This window comes from Eremothecium cymbalariae, chromosome 8, assembly GCF_000235365.1.
Source record: "Eremothecium cymbalariae DBVPG#7215 chromosome 8, complete sequence".
Taxonomy (NCBI): domain Eukaryota; kingdom Fungi; phylum Ascomycota; class Saccharomycetes; order Saccharomycetales; family Saccharomycetaceae; genus Eremothecium; species Eremothecium cymbalariae.
The window spans coordinates 311,736-329,990 of NC_016456.1; the positions used below are offsets into that span (position 1 = coordinate 311,736).

At 39.9% G+C, this 18,255-nt stretch overlaps 11 protein-coding genes, 1 non-coding gene and 2 further genes across 12 annotated transcripts; 7 read left to right on the forward strand and 7 right to left on the reverse strand.

The window, feature by feature from the left end:
- Positions 1-102: 102 nt before the first annotated feature.
- Positions 103-1,992, reverse strand: Ecym_8145 (the record flags this gene model as incomplete).
- Positions 1,993-2,222: 230 nt separating this feature from the next.
- Positions 2,223-2,311, reverse strand: Ecym_8146. The gene is given in 2 exon segments: positions 2,223-2,258; positions 2,275-2,311. It is a non-coding gene; the product is annotated as a tRNA-Lys (tRNA).
- A 735-nt stretch (positions 2,312-3,046) lies between these two features.
- Positions 3,047-4,630, forward strand: MSC1 (double-strand break repair enhancer MSC1; the record flags this gene model as incomplete). The annotated part of the gene is made up of 1 exon (XM_003648204.1): positions 3,047-4,630. The coding sequence occupies one exon, from the start codon at positions 3,047-3,049 to the stop codon at positions 4,628-4,630; it is 1,584 nt and encodes a 527-aa protein (XP_003648252.1).
- Positions 4,631-4,974: 344 nt separating this feature from the next.
- Positions 4,975-5,157, forward strand: COX14 (Cox14p; the record flags this gene model as incomplete). Its single annotated transcript, XM_003648205.1, has 1 exon — positions 4,975-5,157. The coding sequence occupies one exon, from the start codon at positions 4,975-4,977 to the stop codon at positions 5,155-5,157; it is 183 nt and encodes a 60-aa protein (XP_003648253.1).
- Positions 5,158-5,363: 206 nt separating this feature from the next.
- Positions 5,364-5,852, reverse strand: Ecym_8149 (uncharacterized protein; the record flags this gene model as incomplete). The annotated part of the gene is made up of 1 exon (XM_003648206.1): positions 5,364-5,852. The coding sequence occupies one exon, from the start codon at positions 5,850-5,852 to the stop codon at positions 5,364-5,366; it is 489 nt and encodes a 162-aa protein (XP_003648254.1).
- Positions 5,853-6,173: 321 nt separating this feature from the next.
- On the forward strand, positions 6,174-6,950 carry Ecym_8150 (uncharacterized protein; the record flags this gene model as incomplete). Its single annotated transcript, XM_003648207.1, has 1 exon — positions 6,174-6,950. The coding sequence occupies one exon, from the start codon at positions 6,174-6,176 to the stop codon at positions 6,948-6,950; it is 777 nt and encodes a 258-aa protein (XP_003648255.1).
- Positions 6,951-7,189: 239 nt separating this feature from the next.
- Positions 7,190-8,025, forward strand: PRE8 (proteasome core particle subunit alpha 2; the record flags this gene model as incomplete). The annotated part of the gene is made up of 2 exons (XM_003648208.1): positions 7,190-7,233; positions 7,317-8,025. 2 exons carry the CDS (start codon positions 7,190-7,192, stop codon positions 8,023-8,025), a joined length of 753 nt encoding a protein of 250 aa, XP_003648256.1.
- A 139-nt stretch (positions 8,026-8,164) lies between these two features.
- UTP14 (Utp14p) lies at positions 8,165-10,759 on the reverse strand (the record flags this gene model as incomplete). The annotated part of the gene is made up of 1 exon (XM_003648209.1): positions 8,165-10,759. The coding sequence occupies one exon, from the start codon at positions 10,757-10,759 to the stop codon at positions 8,165-8,167; it is 2,595 nt and encodes an 864-aa protein (XP_003648257.1).
- Positions 10,760-11,019: 260 nt separating this feature from the next.
- Positions 11,020-11,499, reverse strand: GIM5 (Gim5p; the record flags this gene model as incomplete). The annotated part of the gene is made up of 1 exon (XM_003648210.1): positions 11,020-11,499. One exon carries the CDS (start codon positions 11,497-11,499, stop codon positions 11,020-11,022), a length of 480 nt encoding a protein of 159 aa, XP_003648258.1.
- A 139-nt stretch (positions 11,500-11,638) lies between these two features.
- On the forward strand, positions 11,639-12,238 carry RAD10 (DNA repair protein RAD10; the record flags this gene model as incomplete). The annotated part of the gene is made up of 1 exon (XM_003648211.1): positions 11,639-12,238. One exon carries the CDS (start codon positions 11,639-11,641, stop codon positions 12,236-12,238), a length of 600 nt encoding a protein of 199 aa, XP_003648259.1.
- A 76-nt stretch (positions 12,239-12,314) lies between these two features.
- Positions 12,315-13,856, reverse strand: Ecym_8155 (putative asparagine synthase; the record flags this gene model as incomplete). Its single annotated transcript, XM_003648212.1, has 1 exon — positions 12,315-13,856. One exon carries the CDS (start codon positions 13,854-13,856, stop codon positions 12,315-12,317), a length of 1,542 nt encoding a protein of 513 aa, XP_003648260.1.
- A 160-nt stretch (positions 13,857-14,016) lies between these two features.
- Positions 14,017-15,323, forward strand: Ecym_8156 (the record flags this gene model as incomplete).
- Positions 15,324-15,553: 230 nt separating this feature from the next.
- Positions 15,554-17,260, forward strand: ERO1 (ER oxidoreductin; the record flags this gene model as incomplete). Its single annotated transcript, XM_003648213.1, has 1 exon — positions 15,554-17,260. The coding sequence occupies one exon, from the start codon at positions 15,554-15,556 to the stop codon at positions 17,258-17,260; it is 1,707 nt and encodes a 568-aa protein (XP_003648261.1).
- Positions 17,261-17,461: 201 nt separating this feature from the next.
- On the reverse strand, positions 17,462-17,941 carry TAF13 (Taf13p; the record flags this gene model as incomplete). Its single annotated transcript, XM_003648214.1, has 1 exon — positions 17,462-17,941. One exon carries the CDS (start codon positions 17,939-17,941, stop codon positions 17,462-17,464), a length of 480 nt encoding a protein of 159 aa, XP_003648262.1.
- Positions 17,942-18,255: the final 314 nt, after the last annotated feature.

Sequence of the window (18,255 nt, forward strand, 5' to 3'; positions counted from 1 at the left end):
CTTGAATGATTTTCAAGCCTTGTAATCTTTGTTCGTAGAGGGTTGCAAGTCTAGAAACTTTATTTCCTGATGGTATATCGGAGTAACCATTTGGTGAAAACTTTATAGTTGCAGTACTTTTCCGAGATTTGAGTTTCTTTTTTTTAATTCTTGATCAAATGTTTGTATTTTTTCGTTCTTTTCGAAGGCCAGATGTTTAATGTCGTCGACCAGGACGATTGGATCTACATTACTAGAATGTTCATCCATGATGACACTGTCCGTTTCGAGTATTTTGTCTTGTGTTTGTGGTTTTTTTGCATCATTTCTGCTGCTGTGAGTACTACAGTTTGCATCGGTGCTGTCACTGTCCTTCCAGAGAGCGGCACTAGACAGTCTGAGCGAAATGTTTGAAGAGTTATTTCTCAACTTCATGGAGGGTATTAGCTCAAGAGGGATAACTGTTGTTGCTGTTTCAGGCTTCGATTTTCCCGTAAGGCTGTCAGAGTCCGATTCTGTGTCATTCGCTATGGGCAGTGTAGATAAGCGGAGAGACGTACTTGAAGTTTTGTTTTTTAATGACGGAAGTTCACCAGCTGCTGCAGAAACTGGTAAACTAGCAGCTGTTTGGAATGTTTTACGTGGACTTCCACGCGCAGGCAGCCCCTTTGAGTTTAATCTTGCGTTGCATATGCTAGTTGGACTGGGAATTCCACCCGCAGCAAGAGAATCAACGGGCAACCGTTTTGGCAACGGGGGTGGAGATGGGGATCGTGAGTGATTCTGTATATCAATTATTAATTGAGCTTCACCAGAGGTTTTCGATCGACGATGGTTGATATCTTGGTACTTCGGAGGAAGCATATGTTGTGGCACCACCTTAGCTGATACCGACTTTGAACGACGGTGCAATCCAGTATGTCTCTCCATTTTAGATCTTACCGCTTCAAAATGAATCAACAAATTTCTGATAAACCGAGTACCAATCGCCAATCTATCTCCACTCTTTATAGAGACCTTCTCCTTGCACATAGATGATGTTAAACATTTGCTCAACGTCATGTAAGTATGGTTGGTTATTTTACTGTTCTCTATCAATGTGAGAAAAAATGGAAAAATAGCCACCACTAAATCGTAATAACCATTATAAGCCATCATGGCAAAAAAGGTGTTGTATGTATACTCAAAACTATCATCAATGGGAAGTGGCAAAAGATCTATTGGAAAAAGTGGCTTCGATTTACCCTTCATGAAATGCAAAAAGACCGACGCAATGGAGTATATGTCCCACTGGGATAAGTCAATGTAGTTTGTTCTATCGATGACATCTAGTAAAATGTTGATTTTCTTATACGATCCTGGTTTCTGAAATACAAGTGGATTAATCGGTGCTTCAAGTCTCAATCTTTTGAAAATTTTATCAAAAATTAGCTGCCTGTACTCTCTGCGAGATATACTATTCACTCTGGGACTGTGAAACGTGTCCACTGTTCGAATCGTATCGCTAATTTCATAATCGTAAAGGTAGACATTTAGAGATATCCTTAACTTTGTAATGTCAATATACTCAGCAAGCTCGGATAAATTAGAAACATGTATCAGAGTTTCTTTGGAATCCCCTCCATTAAGGAATTTAATATTCATAACATTCTTGAGCACTTGATATACCGTTCGAATAAAGAACGACTCATGAACAATATACATCTTCTGCAAATAACTCTTGCTCGGTTTTGGTAACCGTGAATACATGCGAATTCCGTCCACCCAACTGATATTATTCGAAGTGAAACCTGAAGAAAACACGACAAGTGAAAAAGGCTGAGATGGCAACCGAGATATCAGTTTATCCATTAGCTTATCCAATAACAGTTCATATAACGGCCCATCATTAACTTCTGCACTAGAAGGCAAATACGTGGAATCAAATGCGTAAATAGGATGTCCTGTAGTAGGATCCACTGTGTACGATTCAAATATTATGTTATTGACGTTAACGTCTATTTTAGGGGGCATTATTTTAACACTAGCTTTATTCCAACTGTAATTGAGTTTTTCCAAATGACAATCGGCGTACGGTTTAACCTTGCTTTCTTAACTATCACTGCATTAAATCATAATCAATTATAATGAAAGTGAGAACACACTTTGTCTCTTCGTGTTGGATTGTCTACGAACTAGAATTTCGTTTGTATATAACAAAATTTGTCACCGTATGTTAGGAAATAAAAATAAAAAATTGAGAACTCCTCATACGGGGCTCGAACCCGTGACATTTCGGTGCCTTGCAAGCATGCGTAAAAGCCGAACGCTCTACCAACTGAGCTAACAAGGACGAGTTCCCTTTATTCCTATCTGTCCGGGACAAGGTGATCTACATATGTGTAATTTGGTCACGTGCCTGCACACTCACCTCAACATGGTTGTCATGAAATCAGAAGGTGACTAAGCCTACGAGGCAGCGTTTCAGCATTGTAGTTAGTAGGATAGCGATACCTCTCTGGCTCGACAGCAGGCAACTGATCCGGTCAGAGACTACATACCACACCGACTCTCAAATAAAGCTTAGCCAGCGCGTGAAGAGACGTTCAAGCTAGCAAAGACCTAGGTTCTCTCTACATTGGTACTCAAAGGAAAAAGTAACGGTTTTTAGGCTCTCTTTCCCCTAAAGAATATATATAGTATTCTGCAAGTGCGCTGCGTTGTACTGCCTTCTTAATGCGTTTTTGAAATTTATTCTTCGGGAGCCAAGAGCACAGGAACTTGCGGTTACCCAAATGATATATGTAAAAGCCTAAGGGGGTTGGGGTGGGGGTTGATTAATTACCTTGTTCTGGAGCCTCTAATTGGAAATCAAGCAGAAAAGCAAGTAGATGGATGGAAGTCCTTGCAAAAAAAGGGAATGATTTTGTAATGGACGATGGGTGATGGGTGGTAGGTATATATGATATGATATATAATTAATTCGTAGTATCGAGAACTAACAAATCAGCGAACATCGACGTTGGAAAATTTGCTTTTCGAAGGAATAAAAATCTACAATTAGCCAACATTATACATATTTGGAAAGATGAAGTTTTCAGGTTGTGTTTTAGTTGCGGCGGCAGCGATAGCAGTAGGAGCTGAGTCCTCGACATCGTTTTTTGACAAATGGAGTGATTCGGATATCAAGCAGTACCTCAAGGATAACGGGCATGAGGTTGCGGATAAAGTACAGCAGCCATTAGAATCGCTCAAGGAGCTGGCATTGAAAGAGTGGCAAAAACATAATGAGCAGAAGCCATGGTGGAAGATTTGGGATAACCAGGAGGATTCTGGTAGTTGGTTACAGGAAGAGAGCGACTCAGAAGTCGGTGACTGGCTGTTCGACACGTGGTCTGCTGATAGTTTGAAGAAGTTGCTGAAGAGTGCACGTTTGAAGTATGACTCCAGTAGTTCAAGGGATGCCTTAGTATCAACAGCCAAGAACAACTTTAAAAAGATTTCTGATAAGGTTGGTGCGTCAGGGTTTTATCCATCGGAACCCTTTTTCAAGCACTGGGAGACTTCCGACCTCAAAAATTGGTTGGCCGAGTATGGAATCTCCTACGACCAAGCGAAGTCCACACGTGATGACTTGCTGAAGAAGGTTAGAGATAACATTCATCGTGCTACAAAATACTACGATGATGAGAGACTAGAGCTTTTGACCTCTCTAAACTTTTTGTCGGACTATTACGACAACGACGGTTCGTTGGATGCCGTTGACTTCAGTTCTTGGTCTCCAAGCGTTTTGAAGAAGTGGTTAAATTTGCACAAGGTAAAGTTGGATGAGACTTTGGCTGAAGACCGCGACTACTTGATCAATTTGGCCACGAAATCCAAAAATCTCCTAAACGATGATGTGGAGTGGCTATCTAATGCAGCTCAGAAGCAGGTCTCGTCTTCTCTCTCAAATGGTCCTGATGCAATTCTCTCTCTGTGGGATTCCGCCGTTGGTAAGGGGGACAAGCCCAAATACGATTCTGGAGATGAAGAAGAAGAAGAGGTAATCAACGATACATTCTTACTCGATGTTGAATATTGGCCTAAGCAAAAATTAAAGGAGTTCTTGGAAGCTCGTGATATTTCATACCCGGTTCTTTCTACTCGTAAGGATTTGCGTAACATGGTTATAAAATATAGAAGCAAGCCGGTAAAGAATTTGAAAGATGTTGACTCAGCGTGGTTCCCAGGCTTTTCTCTTGGTCAAAACTTGCAACAATGGTCTGTTGAAAATACGCAGGCAGCAAAAGATGCTTTGGGGTCTGCCAGGGACAAATTGCGCGACTGGACCTCCGGAAGCTATGAGAAAGCTGAGGATTCTGCAGAATCAGCTGGGGCTGAGGTCAAATCCAACTCAAAAAATGTTGCTAATAATTTTAAGCAAAAGATGTCTGACTGGACTGATATTTTTGAGTCATGGACTGCAGATGAGTTGACCAAATACCTGAACAACTTCGGCATCCGTGTTCCTACGAGCTTTACAAAGAAGAAGCTGGTTAGAATGGCTAAGGCCAATTCAAAATCATTTTTTGGACCCCGTCTTGAACCAAGCTATTTTGATAGGTTAAACAAAAAAGTCAGGGAATGGGCCAACTATGGCTACTCCTATATTTTACAAACCGTGAGTTAACCGACATTTAATAAACTTCCAAATTAAATTTATTACTTGTTTTCTATTAAATTATAGTTATTTCTAAGTCCAGGTAATGCACGTCGCTTATTCGCAAAGAAGATTAGCGAATAAGCCGTGTCATACTTATACATATTATTATTATTATTATTATTTTTATTATTATTATACATACCAGCTAGTTCTGTAGCTAGTACAAACGAACGTTATTATCAAGATCGTGGTTTGTGATTTCATGTTCCTTAAAATTTCGTTGAACCTCATTTAACGAATCATCTACTATACTTACTAAGTGCGACAACAATATACAAAGTAAGGTACAAAGGTTAGTATTTGGTGCTAAGATGTCCAAATATGCCTGGTATACAAGGCTCACGGATGCAGCTCATCGTTTGACTGTTTTGACTTTGGTTGGTGGCACATTATATATGACTGGTGGACTGGTTTATACCATGTATCTCAACGGTAAGAAGTACGAAGATCAGGTTACAAAGAAAACGGAAAGAGAAGCAGCTCTTGAGGGCTAGAATTTTTAATACTATATTTATGTTTGAACATCTTCCTTCCCGCATTTGGTTTTGTTCTTATGTTATGTTTTCTGGCCATAATTATGAAACATGCGGTGTGAATATTATATAACCTTGTATATATGCTACTTAAATGCTGCTTTCTGCGGAATATAGCCCTACTAAATACATAGACATTGATGCAATATTAGATATGCCTTTAACTGCTAATATCTTTTTGTCTTTTTGCATTTCGGTTCTTTTGCCAAGGTTACTGCAGTCTTCCGTTTCTTCCGTGATAGCGGTTTGCCACTGTGTGAGATGCCATTTTTGGTAAGATTGCATAGCCTCTGTTCTAGTCTTGCTATTTCTGAAGACTTTGGATTAAGTACGATTACATCTTCCGTGGTAAATGCTTGGGAACATGCGGGACATTGACAAACCTCTTGAATCAGTTTTCGAGGCAGGACGTCTCCGCACTTACTAAGATAAATGAATGAACTTTTCGATAAACCTAACGTTTCCTCCCCTATTTCACATTTTAGCCTACCAGTTCTGCCATCCCGGATCAAATTACGTAACTCTACAACATCGCTGAGCCTCCTTATATGCTTGTACATGTCTATTTGTTGCAAAGTATACTCCGCATGGTCTGGACTGAGTAGCCATTCCAATACAGACTCTTTGTTCAGCAAATTACCTAGATAATCACTCATAAGTGGGATTTCTAACTGCTTATTAGATAAACTGCATGTCGTCCACCTAGACTCCCACGAATATTCTTCAACGTTGTCATCGGAGGCAGTTTGAGTTCCACCAATAGCATTAATAGTTAACGAATTAGACTTATTTATAGAACCACCATCGTTCTGTACAGTCGTTAGTAAACAAGTTGGATATCAAGTTTAACGATATATAAAGCTATCGAAGAACATACGCCCATGACTAATCATTAGCACTCAGAGTCTAGTGAATGCTTGCTTTGTTGATCTCCGGAAATGTCAAAATCGCTGTAGTATGCGGGAAAAAAAAGTAGAATGCTCATCTTCGTCTCAACACCAGTCTACAGTCGATTCAAGAGAGACCAGATTAGAGCATCAACATGTCTTACGATGAAAGGGATAAATGGTATGTCCATACACTATTATGACGGCTCTAATGGGTGTTTTTATGTTATAGTTGCTCTCAATATTTTTTGGTTACTAACAGATTTGCATAGTCACTTCTATTATAAAATTGGCGCTTGCCGGCATGGTGATAAATGTTCCAAGAGACACTCCAGGCCAATAAATTCCCAAACCATAGTAATCTACAACATGTACATACCACCAAATGACATCAACCAGGTAAAATTGCAAGCTGAGGATTTTGATTTTTTTTACGAGGATGTCTTCTTGGAAGCAGCAAAATTTGGAGAGGTGCAAGAAATAATAGTCTGCGAGAATAAGACTGACCATCTTAATGGTAATGTGTATATCAGATTTTCTACGTCAGATGCGGCTAAAGCGGCTCGTGATGCATTTGTTACCAGGTGGTATGGAGAGAGACCGCTCTATTGCGATTTATCTCATGTCACCGACTTTCGTGAGGCTGTATGCAAAAGCTATGAAGAAGGTAAATGTGGCAGAGGCGAACAGTGTAATTTTATCCATAGGCGAAGGGTGGACTACAGTTTAGCAAACGGTTTACTCCTTAGTCAGTGGAAGAAGCGTCACATTAGCGTACCGCAGAAACCAAATACTGGAGATACTCCTGGTAACACTTCCCCATTGCTTAAAAGCAATCCTCCGGCAGCTGCGCCTCCGTTTTCCTAGCTGTATATGCCAAGCAAGGGACCCAATTAACACCTTTAACATAAACCCTGTCCGTGGCATCTTATTTATTGTGTAATGGACTTGCATTAATGGAGTTTTAATATTCGAATCATAACGTAGATAATGATGTGTATATATAATGCCCTTCAAATTACATATGAATCTCGGTGGCAAACCTAGTTGATTATGGATCATTCATATGTGAGTAGTTGGTTAAGGCGATACAAAGAAGTGCTAAAATGGCTGATAGATATTCGTTTTCATTAACTACATTTTCACCAAGGTATGTGGTGTTACATGGCGTGTTGAATTTAATGGGATTGTTTTTGATGCAGGATATATATACTAACTTTGTTATTTGCGTAGCGGTAAGCTTGGACAGATCGATTATGCATTAGCAGCTGTGAAACAGGGGGTTACCTCTCTAGGTATTAAAGCTACGAATGGGGTGGTTATTGCAACCGAGAAGAAGGCCAATTCAACTTTGACCTTAACAGATACATTAGATAAAATTTCTAAAATTACCCCAGACATCGGTGCCGTTTATTCAGGCATGGGCCCGGATTTCAGAGTGTTGATTAATAAGTCGAGAAAGACAGCATATGGGAGTTATATGAAAACGTACGGGGAATATCCACCAACTAAGATACTTGTTTCTCAGATTGCAAAAATTATGCAGGAGGCGACTCAATCTGGTGGTGTGAGACCCTTTGGTGTTTCACTGTTAGTCGCAGGTTATGACAATCATAATGAATTTGGGCTATACCAAGTGGATCCCTCTGGATCTTATTTCCCATGGAAGGCGACAGCTATTGGTAAAGGTGCTACTGCTGCTAAGACTTTCTTGGAGAAGAGATGGAACAACGAACTAGAACTTGAAGACGCTATTCATATTGCCTTATTAACCCTAAAGGAGTCTGTAGAAGGAGAATTTAACGGGGAAACAATAGAGGTAGCAGTTATAGGTGAAGAAAACGACGACCTTTTAGGTTACAAAGGTGATGCAACGGCTAGAGGGCCAAGGTTTAGAAAATTCACACCACAAGAAATCAACGATAGGTTAGACGCTTTGTAATAAAATCATATCGATATGGTGTAACATAGGTATCAATATATATGTATATATATATATAACAAGAGAATAATACACTTGCAATGTCATGCTTTTTTATTCTTTAATGGCAGCTATTTTACAGTTATATGGCGTAGTTTATCTATTTAAAAGGTGCCTCTAATGGGTGAATGACTTGACTTGGTTTAGTCAAAATCCTTGGCTTGATCATTTTCTGATGCAATGTTCTCGGGGTCCATTCCTGGCCCAATGGCATTCTCAAAGATCGTTCGTATTGCTCTCTGGATTCAAATGGGAAAGGAACAGCAGAAGACTGATATTTCAAATTTTTCTTGTTTACTTTCTCATTGATAATAACATTTTTCAAATTCTTGTCCCTTCTCTTATCCTTCCCTACAACACCTTTAATAGTTTTGACAAACTTCCTCTTCTTCGTTTTCGCACCCGCGCCAGCCCAATCGCCCCAGCCAGGGAGTGTTATATCTTCTTGTTTATCATCTTCATCAATAGTCACTCTTTTTTTCTCTTGTTCGAACTTTGCTACCACATCATCGCCAGCAAAGGCTTCGCTAATAACATCTTGCTGTTTAAAAGTAAATTCTCCCTTTTCATCATCAGAACCACCATAAGGGTCAAGTATTTCCAGCCTGTTAGAGTGTTCAATATCAAGTAGCAATTCCTCATGATCTTTTCCTTTCTTAGTGGACTTGGACACTTTCTGCTTTTCTTTCTCAATCTTGTGTGCTGTTTTCGTAAATTGAGAACTACTTTTATCAACCACATTGACCTTCGATGACTTTTGGACATATTCCTCATCATCGCTGCCATCTAGCCATGGATTCGCTTCAATACTGCCCTCTTTTGAGACTTCTTGGGCTCTATCTTCTGTAGCAGTTGCTTTACTACGATTCAATTTATTAAGAGCTTTGCGTTCATGTGCACTTGTCAGGCGGTTTTTTAAGGTTCTGGATTCTTCTTCCTTATGCTGAACTGATACTTCTCTATTAAATGAAACATCCTCTAAATGCTTATCCAATGGTGTGGGTTTATAAACCCTTCTGCCCTGGTTAGTCTGAATATTCAAATTTTCTTGGATATCATCTTTAAATAACTTAATATCCTCTCCTCGTTCAACAGCTCGTAGCATAGACATGTTCTTTTCATTTTCTTCTCTTTCTCTGGCCTCTGCATTTCTCATAAATGCCATATTCAGAACACCGGTCTTTCCAATGCTTTTACCTTTTTGGAATTCATCTTTTTTATCGTAAGCTTCTTCATCCCTCTCGATGTCGCTAGCACAGGTGGCGCTATACTCATCCTTATCGTCTTGGCCCGTTATTTTGGCTCTTAAACGCTCGCCCTGTTGCAACATTTCTTCCAATTCTTCTCTGGTCTCTTTATCTTGTGTCATCCCATGTTTTATCATATCCTTAGCCCACTTCGACTGTGTCTTGTGCTTTAAAGTCATTCTTTCTTTTGCTCTAGCAACATCGTGATCATCGGCACTTTCGTCAGATTCCACTAGTTCCTTACTTTTCAACAGCTCCTTTTTCTTGATACGGCGGTATGCTTTCGATTTGATCTTCTTAATTCTCTTTGCTTTCCTTTCTTCTCTAAACATTAATTCTCTCATTAATCTTAGTTCTGCTGTTCTTTTTCTCATATCTTCAGGGGACATCTCTGGTACAGCGATCTCTTCAAATGTAGATTCTTTCTTTGTATCTACTAGATTACTTTGTTTTAGAACTTCATTCACCTTGGTCTCAACTTCTGTCAATTCTTTCTCCGAAGAACGGATGAAAGCAGTGGTATTATCGTGTCTTGTCGCACCATTCAAAGGGAAAGATAAATGTTCAGCTTTTCGATTAGTTTGAACAACCTCACTCCATCTGCTAACTTCGTCTTTTGAAATTTCATATGCGGCCTTTCGCTCGTGCCTCTTCTGGATACGCTGCGGTAATGGAACATCTAGTGCCTTAAGATCTCCTTTCAATAGGGTTGCATTTTGAACGGCCTCCTGGTCATCGACAACTGAAAGCATCTTAGAGATATCTAGCTTTTCAGGGCCTTGGGCCGAAGGTAAGGCAAATTCATTTTCTAGTCCTCCTGCATAAGTGTCCAACTTTCTATACAGCTTCTCAGCCGGCTTCTTCAAAGATTGGGCAACAGTGGGTAAATCTACATCTTCTTCTAAAATCTCATTGAAAGGGTTATCTTCTTCCTCTTCCTCTTCCTCTTCTTCCTCACTTTCCTCATCATCATCATCTGAAGACGTTGGTATGTCATCGTTCAATTCCAGGTCACCAATGGCCCTTTCATCAGAGCTGGAAGCTTCAGAGGCCATGTTCTTATCCATGTCCCAAACAGCAGATAGAGGCATTAAATCATCCTCATCAATAGAGGTATAACCTCCTTCTTCGTCAAACTCATCTGCTACATATGTCCCGTCCTTTTTCTTATCTCTAATAGTCTGCGAAAACTTTGAGTTTAAGACATCAATATCCTCATCTGAACCAAAAGCCTCATCTGAATCAATATCTTCATCCTCAAAATCGCCTTCTTCGTCATCAGTAATCTGACCTTGCGCATTTATAATTGTTCCATTGCGTTTACGGTCATTACTGTATTCCCCAGAGCTATCATTGTCGCCGCCGACTTCTCGAGTAGCTAACTCTAATGCGTTTTGTATTCTTCGCTTAGAAATACTAGTTTTGGTTCTAGTTCTCTTTTTGGCCATTACAGAATCTCTTGCTGTTCCTACTATAGAGTTACTCTTAAATACAGCTGTTACTACTGTTTATCAGAAGATCGTTAAAACTCATCGCATAGAAAATTTTCAGTCTGTCTTTCTTTTTCACCAAATAAGACTATTGTAAAGGGACGACGACACATCGATGATCTAACATATATACACACATACATTCACCTGTGGAAGGCAGCATTCTACATATTATTACTGTATATGTATATAACTTTTTATAAGTGAGTGAATGAACTCTATTCTTGCTTCTGTTCTTGTTTCTGTTTAGCCATTTCCTCATGACGTCGAATGGCAGCTTTACGAATCTGGTTCTCGATGGCAAGAGACGATTGTGTCTTCTCCTTTATGATATCTTCGATTTGTTTGGATTCCTTGTTCAACTTGTCAACTTTATTTTGATAAAATTGAATTGCTTCCTTAGCGGTTTTGTCAACGTAATAACCAGTCCCGATGTCCACCATAAAATTATCATTGTCTATGACCTTACCTGGAACATATAGTGATCCAGACAGCGGCACCAGCAAGCTGGCAGTCTTATTAGATGGCTGAGACACCACTTGTATGTTTGTTATGCATTCTTTGAACTTGTTTCTAGCCATGCTCAGAGCCTGTAAAGACTGGGTGAAATGTTGCAGTTCTTGATCAAACTGTTCTTTTACCTGAGCTAACTGTTCTGGATTTAGAGTAGTAAGATCGATTTTTTGAGAGGCTGACATGGTTAGACTTAGTTCTGTTGTTTGAATAGATCTTTCTAAAACGATGTACTTTAAGAGCCCAGAATAAAAATTTCCACTTTCTAAGACTCCCTTTCGGCTACTTGGATGTTGAGCAAAACACGACTTACGAAGATGAAAAATGGGTAATCTTGATGCCACATCATTTGACAGCATCTTGGCCAATGTGAAGAGACGCAGGGAAGAATACAATGGTGGTGAGAAAACGGACGATACTGCAGTGGTTTCAAAGTCTTCTCATCGCACTGATGAGCGATCGTCTGCAGCTAATACAATCGTCAATGCCTTTCATCAACAACACAATCCGGAGCCCATAGTGCAAGAGGGGAGCAGAAAAAGAACATTTAATGAGAGGGAAAGGACTATCCTTGTTAGTACTACACAAACAGGGAATCCGTTGCTGAAATTGTTGGTAAATACTAATTGGAGATACGTTAAATCTTCAGCAACAGACAAAATACATTATGATTATCAAGTCCATGGTAGAAATGTTGTATTTTTGTCCTTAAAGTATCATAAATTACGCCCTGAATATATTGGAAAGAAGCTCCAACCGTTTGGTAAGTCCCAAGGCAACATTTTACTTTGTGTTGTTGATGTTGAAGATTCAGAGGATATTCTGAAGGAGCTAAATAAAATGACTATGTTCAGTGGGTTCACATTACTGCTTGCATTCAGCTTTGAACAAGCTGGTAAATACTTAATATTCATGAACAAATAAACAGTTTTGAACTTGTTTTACGGTCGCATCTATAAATGTGTCTATCTATATGTATATACAAAGTTACCTGTTTTGTCTATGGCGTTATAACACTAGTACCCTTCTTACTGCTGCTCTCCTTTGTCATTTTGGCACTTTTTGCGCCAAACTGGATAGCTCTTTTGGGTTCTTCACCGATATCCATCAATTGAAGCTTATTGGTGGCTAACAGCCTGAGAATATTTTTGTTTGTCTTGTAATTAATGGGTAAGGATGTTGATAAGTTAATTACTTCTTCGTCCAGGAAGGGATAACGAATTTCAATACCATTGCAAGCCATACACTTGTCATCTCTATCCAAATTTCTATCATATATATTGTTGATTTGCTTGGTTAATTCTTTTATCAATAACTCCGGACTTTTGTTGTTAAATTTATGGTAGCCACCATATAATTCGTCTGCGCCAAGACCGCTGAAAAGAACTAAGCTACGTCTTTGATATGAAATCGTCTTATCACCCTCCTGTAAACTACCATGGCCTTTGGAAGCAAAGTAAAAGGCTATGGCTATAGATAAGTCCATTTCTGTATCCTTTGGGTACATCAAATCAATTACTACAGGTTTGTGTTTCAAATAATCATCGTAGGATACATCTACCTCCACAAGTTTAATCTTAGTCTGCGGGTAAAGTTTGCGCAGTATTTTGACAGATCTCTTGGACAAGATTCTATCTGGTGCCTCGGAGGGTTTCATACCAGTTCTTGGGTTCTCAAATGCCACATTTAGTAATTCCAACACTGCATCACTATTGACTTTCCACTGCTCACAAATTAAAGCAGCAATTACTGAACAATCTAAGCCACCCGAAAATAGAACACTAACGTGAGTCTTATTTTCTTCATGAAGTGGTTCAATGGTTGTTAATCGTTTGTTGATAGAATCGTATAATTTGTTGTACAAAAGATCAACATTGGATTGAAGAAGTTCAACATCAGTATCGTGTGTCCCGGAGACTTGATAGTATTCTCTAAGACGCATATCATTGTACAATGTCCTTCTCACGGTATCATACACGTATATTATCCCTGCATCGCAAGCTTTAAACCCTTCCAATTTACCACTAACACTTGTGATAAACAACTCGCCCGTTTCATTGTCCTGGTGATAGCTCAAGCTGCGTTTTCCAACGCTATCTCTCCCAAAATATATGCACTTGGTCTTTGTATTGTAAATTGAATACGCAAATTCACCATATAACCGCCGCAATACCACATCTACTGGCAATTTTTCAAGCAGGCCAGCAATATATTGGGAGTCATTGTGAGATATATCATCATTGTAAAGCTCACCGTTGTATTGAAGAATATACCTATCATGCACTTTAATGCTCTGCTTGCAAAGTGGCCTTCTCAATGACAGCACTGAAGAAAACCAAGTGATTCCATGCGCTTTAGATGTCCTAACTGAAGCAAAATTTGGTCCTCGATCCACAATATATGGAATCATTTTATTAAATTTCGCTGATGAATTATTACATGACAACTTCTTGTTATATAAAGCTGATTCGTCAAATTCAGCATACTCGTCATCAATGTCACCGTTTAGATGTGGATGATAATGAAGGAGTATACCACACATATCAACTAGCGTACATTCAGCTCACCCATCTCTAATAAAAGTCTAGTTTTTGCAAAGTTGAGGAAAGAAAATCGTTATTGTAGGAAAAACTTTAAGCTTGGGGCATATCCGCCTTCGCTATGTAACCAACTACTCCACATTGACCACATCAAAGAGGAAGATGGAAGCTAGAAAAGACAAAGATGAGGAGCAGGGACCAGTATCTGATAATAACTTGATAACTTCAACGTCTAAAGAATCAACCCCTGATGTGGAAAACTCCACTACTGAGAATCTATACGATTTTCAACTATTTATATCTCAACTCAAGGACCGTAGGGCAGACCCTGTTTTAAGATACACCAAATCCTTCTTGCATAACTTTGCCTCCCAAAGACAGCTGTGGACAGCTAGTGAACAACAGAAATTGATCACCGATTATAAGATTTTTATTTATGATAAATTTGCCGTCTACGAACCTTTCAAATCCCTAGATCATGCAAAACTTCGTAATGCAAAAGAAGGTATCGAGAAACTGATAATGGGGAAGCTATACAACAAGTGTTTCCCACCCTGCATAGACTGTCCTTTAGACAAAATTGATGACGAACACCGGTCCGATTTGCTCCAAGATCAAGCTTTAAAAGAAAAGATTGTAGAATATAGGTTTATTGATCCGGAACACATAGAGATACCGACATTACCATCTCCAAAACTCCACAGCTTTGTAAAGCTCTCTGCAAATGAATTGGCTAAAGTGAACAATTACAAGGCCCCTCGCGACAAGATAGTCTGCATTTTGAACTGCTGCAAAGTACTCTTCGGACTCTTAAAACATTCTGGACTTGATAACGGTGGGGCTGACACATTCCTACCTCTATTGATATATACCATCCTGCACAGCAACGTTGAAGCACTGCCCTCAAACGTGAACTACATTGAAAGATTCAGACTACCTGAATTCCTTCATGGAGAAAGTGCTTACTATTTAAGCAGCCTACAGGGCGCCATTGACTACATCCTGCATATGAACAGACACTCATTGACCATCCAAGATGAAAACGAATTTGACGCTAGATATGCTGAAAACGAAAGAGCATATAAAAACACACCTGGTGATGCTCATACGCACAGCGGACAAAACGAACCGGAGGTTTCGTCCATCGAAAAGAAAACAATGCATCCCGCAGTGACTACATTCTAAAACCGTTGGATGGAGCCGCAAACAGCATTTTCAATCTCCTGAGTGATTTCCTACCATCCAAGAACGATGGCGCGACAACGAACCAAAAAGAAACGGATCACATCGATGAGCAAACCGCTACCAAGTTAGTCCGCAACATGGAACAGAAAGAACATCGCCAAATTGTCCAGAGCTTACAATCTATGTTCCCAGATATGGACCCGGGGCTTGTTGAGGATGTATGTGCAGCTAGCAAGTACCGCATTGGCACCTGTGTCGACTCCTTGTTACTGTTGGTAGAGTAATGCAATGTTCTAAAATGTTCCTTTCAGCTTTGCTTTTTTCGGGCCAGGGTGTCCACAAGCCGAGACATATTTTAAGGTCAAAAACCCATCGTTTATGTAGATTAGTAACGTGATTACTGAAGCTATAGCAACAGAATATATATATATATATATATATAAAGGAGAGGGATGAAACTAGCATATCGGATAATCTGCAGGTAGTGAAGCGGGAAGAGTCAAGGGTTGCTGGTATGAAGCTGTGGTATACCGTAATTGGAGTTGTAGTACTTGCAGGGGCGGGATTGGCTGAGGAGTCCAGGCATGCTGGTTTGGGAAGTGAAAATGGGATGATGTCGGGCACTGTCCATGGATCAGCAAATTTCTGCAAGATGGACAAGGACGAGTTGATTGGTTCTACATGCGATACGACGTTGCGGGAAATCAATGAGATCAATTCTAGGATCAGGCCAGATTTGGAAAGGCTGATTCGCACAGATTTTTTCAAGTATTTCAAGCTTGATTTGTACAAAGAATGTCCGTTCTGGGATGATAATGGTGGGTATTGTGTTAATAGAGCGTGCGCGGTAGATGTAGTTGAAGACTGGGATAGGCTACCTGATATTTGGCAGCCAGAGGCACTTGGCGGTTTAGATGAAAAGACAGTAAAGCCTGAGGATGTAGAAGATGACGAGTGTGCATTTATGGATGAACTGTGTTCGAGAGAAATATCGTCGAAGTTAATTGGCGACATAGATTATTGTGATGTGGACGACTTCACTAAGGAGGGCTCTGTCCTTGTGGACTTGACGGCTAATCCTGAGAGATTCACGGGGTACGGGGGTGAACAATCTTCTCAAATATGGTCGGCTATATATAAGGAGAATTGCTTCACATTGGGAGAAAGAGGCCTTTGTTTGGCCAAGGACGTATTTTATAGATTAGTCTCTGGTTTACATGCCTCGATTGCTGCACATCTGTCGAATGATTATATGAACACTGTGACTGGGAAATGGGGTCCTAATTTGGAGCTATTTATGACGAGAGTCGGTAACTTTCCAGAACGTGTATCGAACATTTACTTTAACTTTGCTGTGGTTGCCAAGGCATTGTGGAAGATACAGCCATACCTTGAACACATAGATTCCTGTACTGCGTACGATAACGGTGTGAAATCCATGATCAATAATGTGGTATCCCAGCTGCACAGCAGCATTTTCAACGAGGACCTACTATTCCAAGATGATTTTAGTTCCATAATGAAGGACGATTTTAGAACACGCTTCAAGAATGTAACGAAGATCATGGACTGCGTTCATTGCGACAGATGTAGGATGTGGGGGAAGGTGCAGACCACAGGTTATGCCACTAGTTTGAAAATACTGTTTGAGATTGATTCAAATGATGAAGAAAGGAAGCAGCATGTCGTAGATAAATTGACGAAATACGAGGTAATTGCGTTGTTTAATACATTTGATAGAATCTCAAAATCTGTGGCTTTCATTGCTAACTTTGAAAAAATGTACAACGAAAGGTTACACACCGGAAATAACGAGTCAGTCCCTTTATTCCAAACTGATAATTTCTTTGAACTATTAGATTCACAACGAAACCTATTGGTGCCCCCTGAAATTTCTTTACAGGATACCAACGCACCACCACCGTCTGCACAGTCATTGTCGGATGATGAGGAACTGAATAAATTCGTAGACATAAAACTCCCACCTAAGTCGGTCAAAAATAGAAACGGGGCACACAAAGCCAAAGGAAAATGGAGAACTGCATGGGAAGTCGAGATTGGCAACATTAAAGAGGCATTGAGATTTATTTGGAAGAGTTATGTAAACTTTCCAAGGAACATATGCAAGATAATCCTCGTGAACATGAACAGGTGGTTTAACAAGTTCATCGGTGTTACCAATTACTTGGATGAGACTGAGCACACTTATATATACTTCTAGAGAGTGAATAAATAAACGATAACGAACTCAATAACTCTAATAACGTCTTTATTTATTATGAAAAGGGATCGCTTCTCCTGATTAGGTGATGCACTTAATTAATTGTTATAATATTTCACACAAAAGCCACCTTATGAAGCAACACCAACCCGAGACTAAATAAACACATCTAATGCCTACGCAATAAGCTCTTCCCAATCTTCATGTTTTGCCTGACGTCTTTCTCTTCTTTGCCTTCTTCCCCTTCTTCGTAACGATGCCCTGCGAAACAGGATTCCGCATGCTGATAATATCACTAAGATCCTCCCCGTCTTCCTCCGGAATATCATCTAGATCCTCTTCCTTGTTATTCACACGCTTCAAAGACTTCCCCTCTGAATTATCAAACTGCTTTCTAGCGTCCACAATCACCTTATTGATCGCTATCAGCTCCTCTGCCCGCCCCAACTTCACTGCATCATTTCGTAACACAAACCTAAAATCTTCAACCTTAATCTTCGTCCTATGCACCGTTTGAGCGCATTTGTAAGCACTCGTGCAGATGTCCGTCAGATAACCCACCACTAGCTCATCCACACACTGCACAGTCTCCGGAAGAGGCTGCGGGCTATCTCCATATGCATATAACAGCGAAGCAATATCTTTGCTAAACAAATTGGTCTTCTTTAATTTCCTCGACATATCTTTAATCCCCTCTCTCTCACTTACAGGCTCCCGTTAAAACTATATATATAGCACACACCCTTACAGAAACTGGCTATTACACCTTGTTGTGTGCGCATTACGACAGAATGGAGTATCACATCAATCCATTTTACTGCATTCAACACTTTTCATATACCCAGCTTACATCAGCTACACATTCATAAAATTCGCCCAGGCAACCTCCTCCTACGCCTAAACAAGACCGAAAACCCTGTTATTCCAAGCAGCTATATAAACACGTTTCGAATCGCGCTAGCCAGCCGCTACACATCTTGCTCGACCTTATTAAA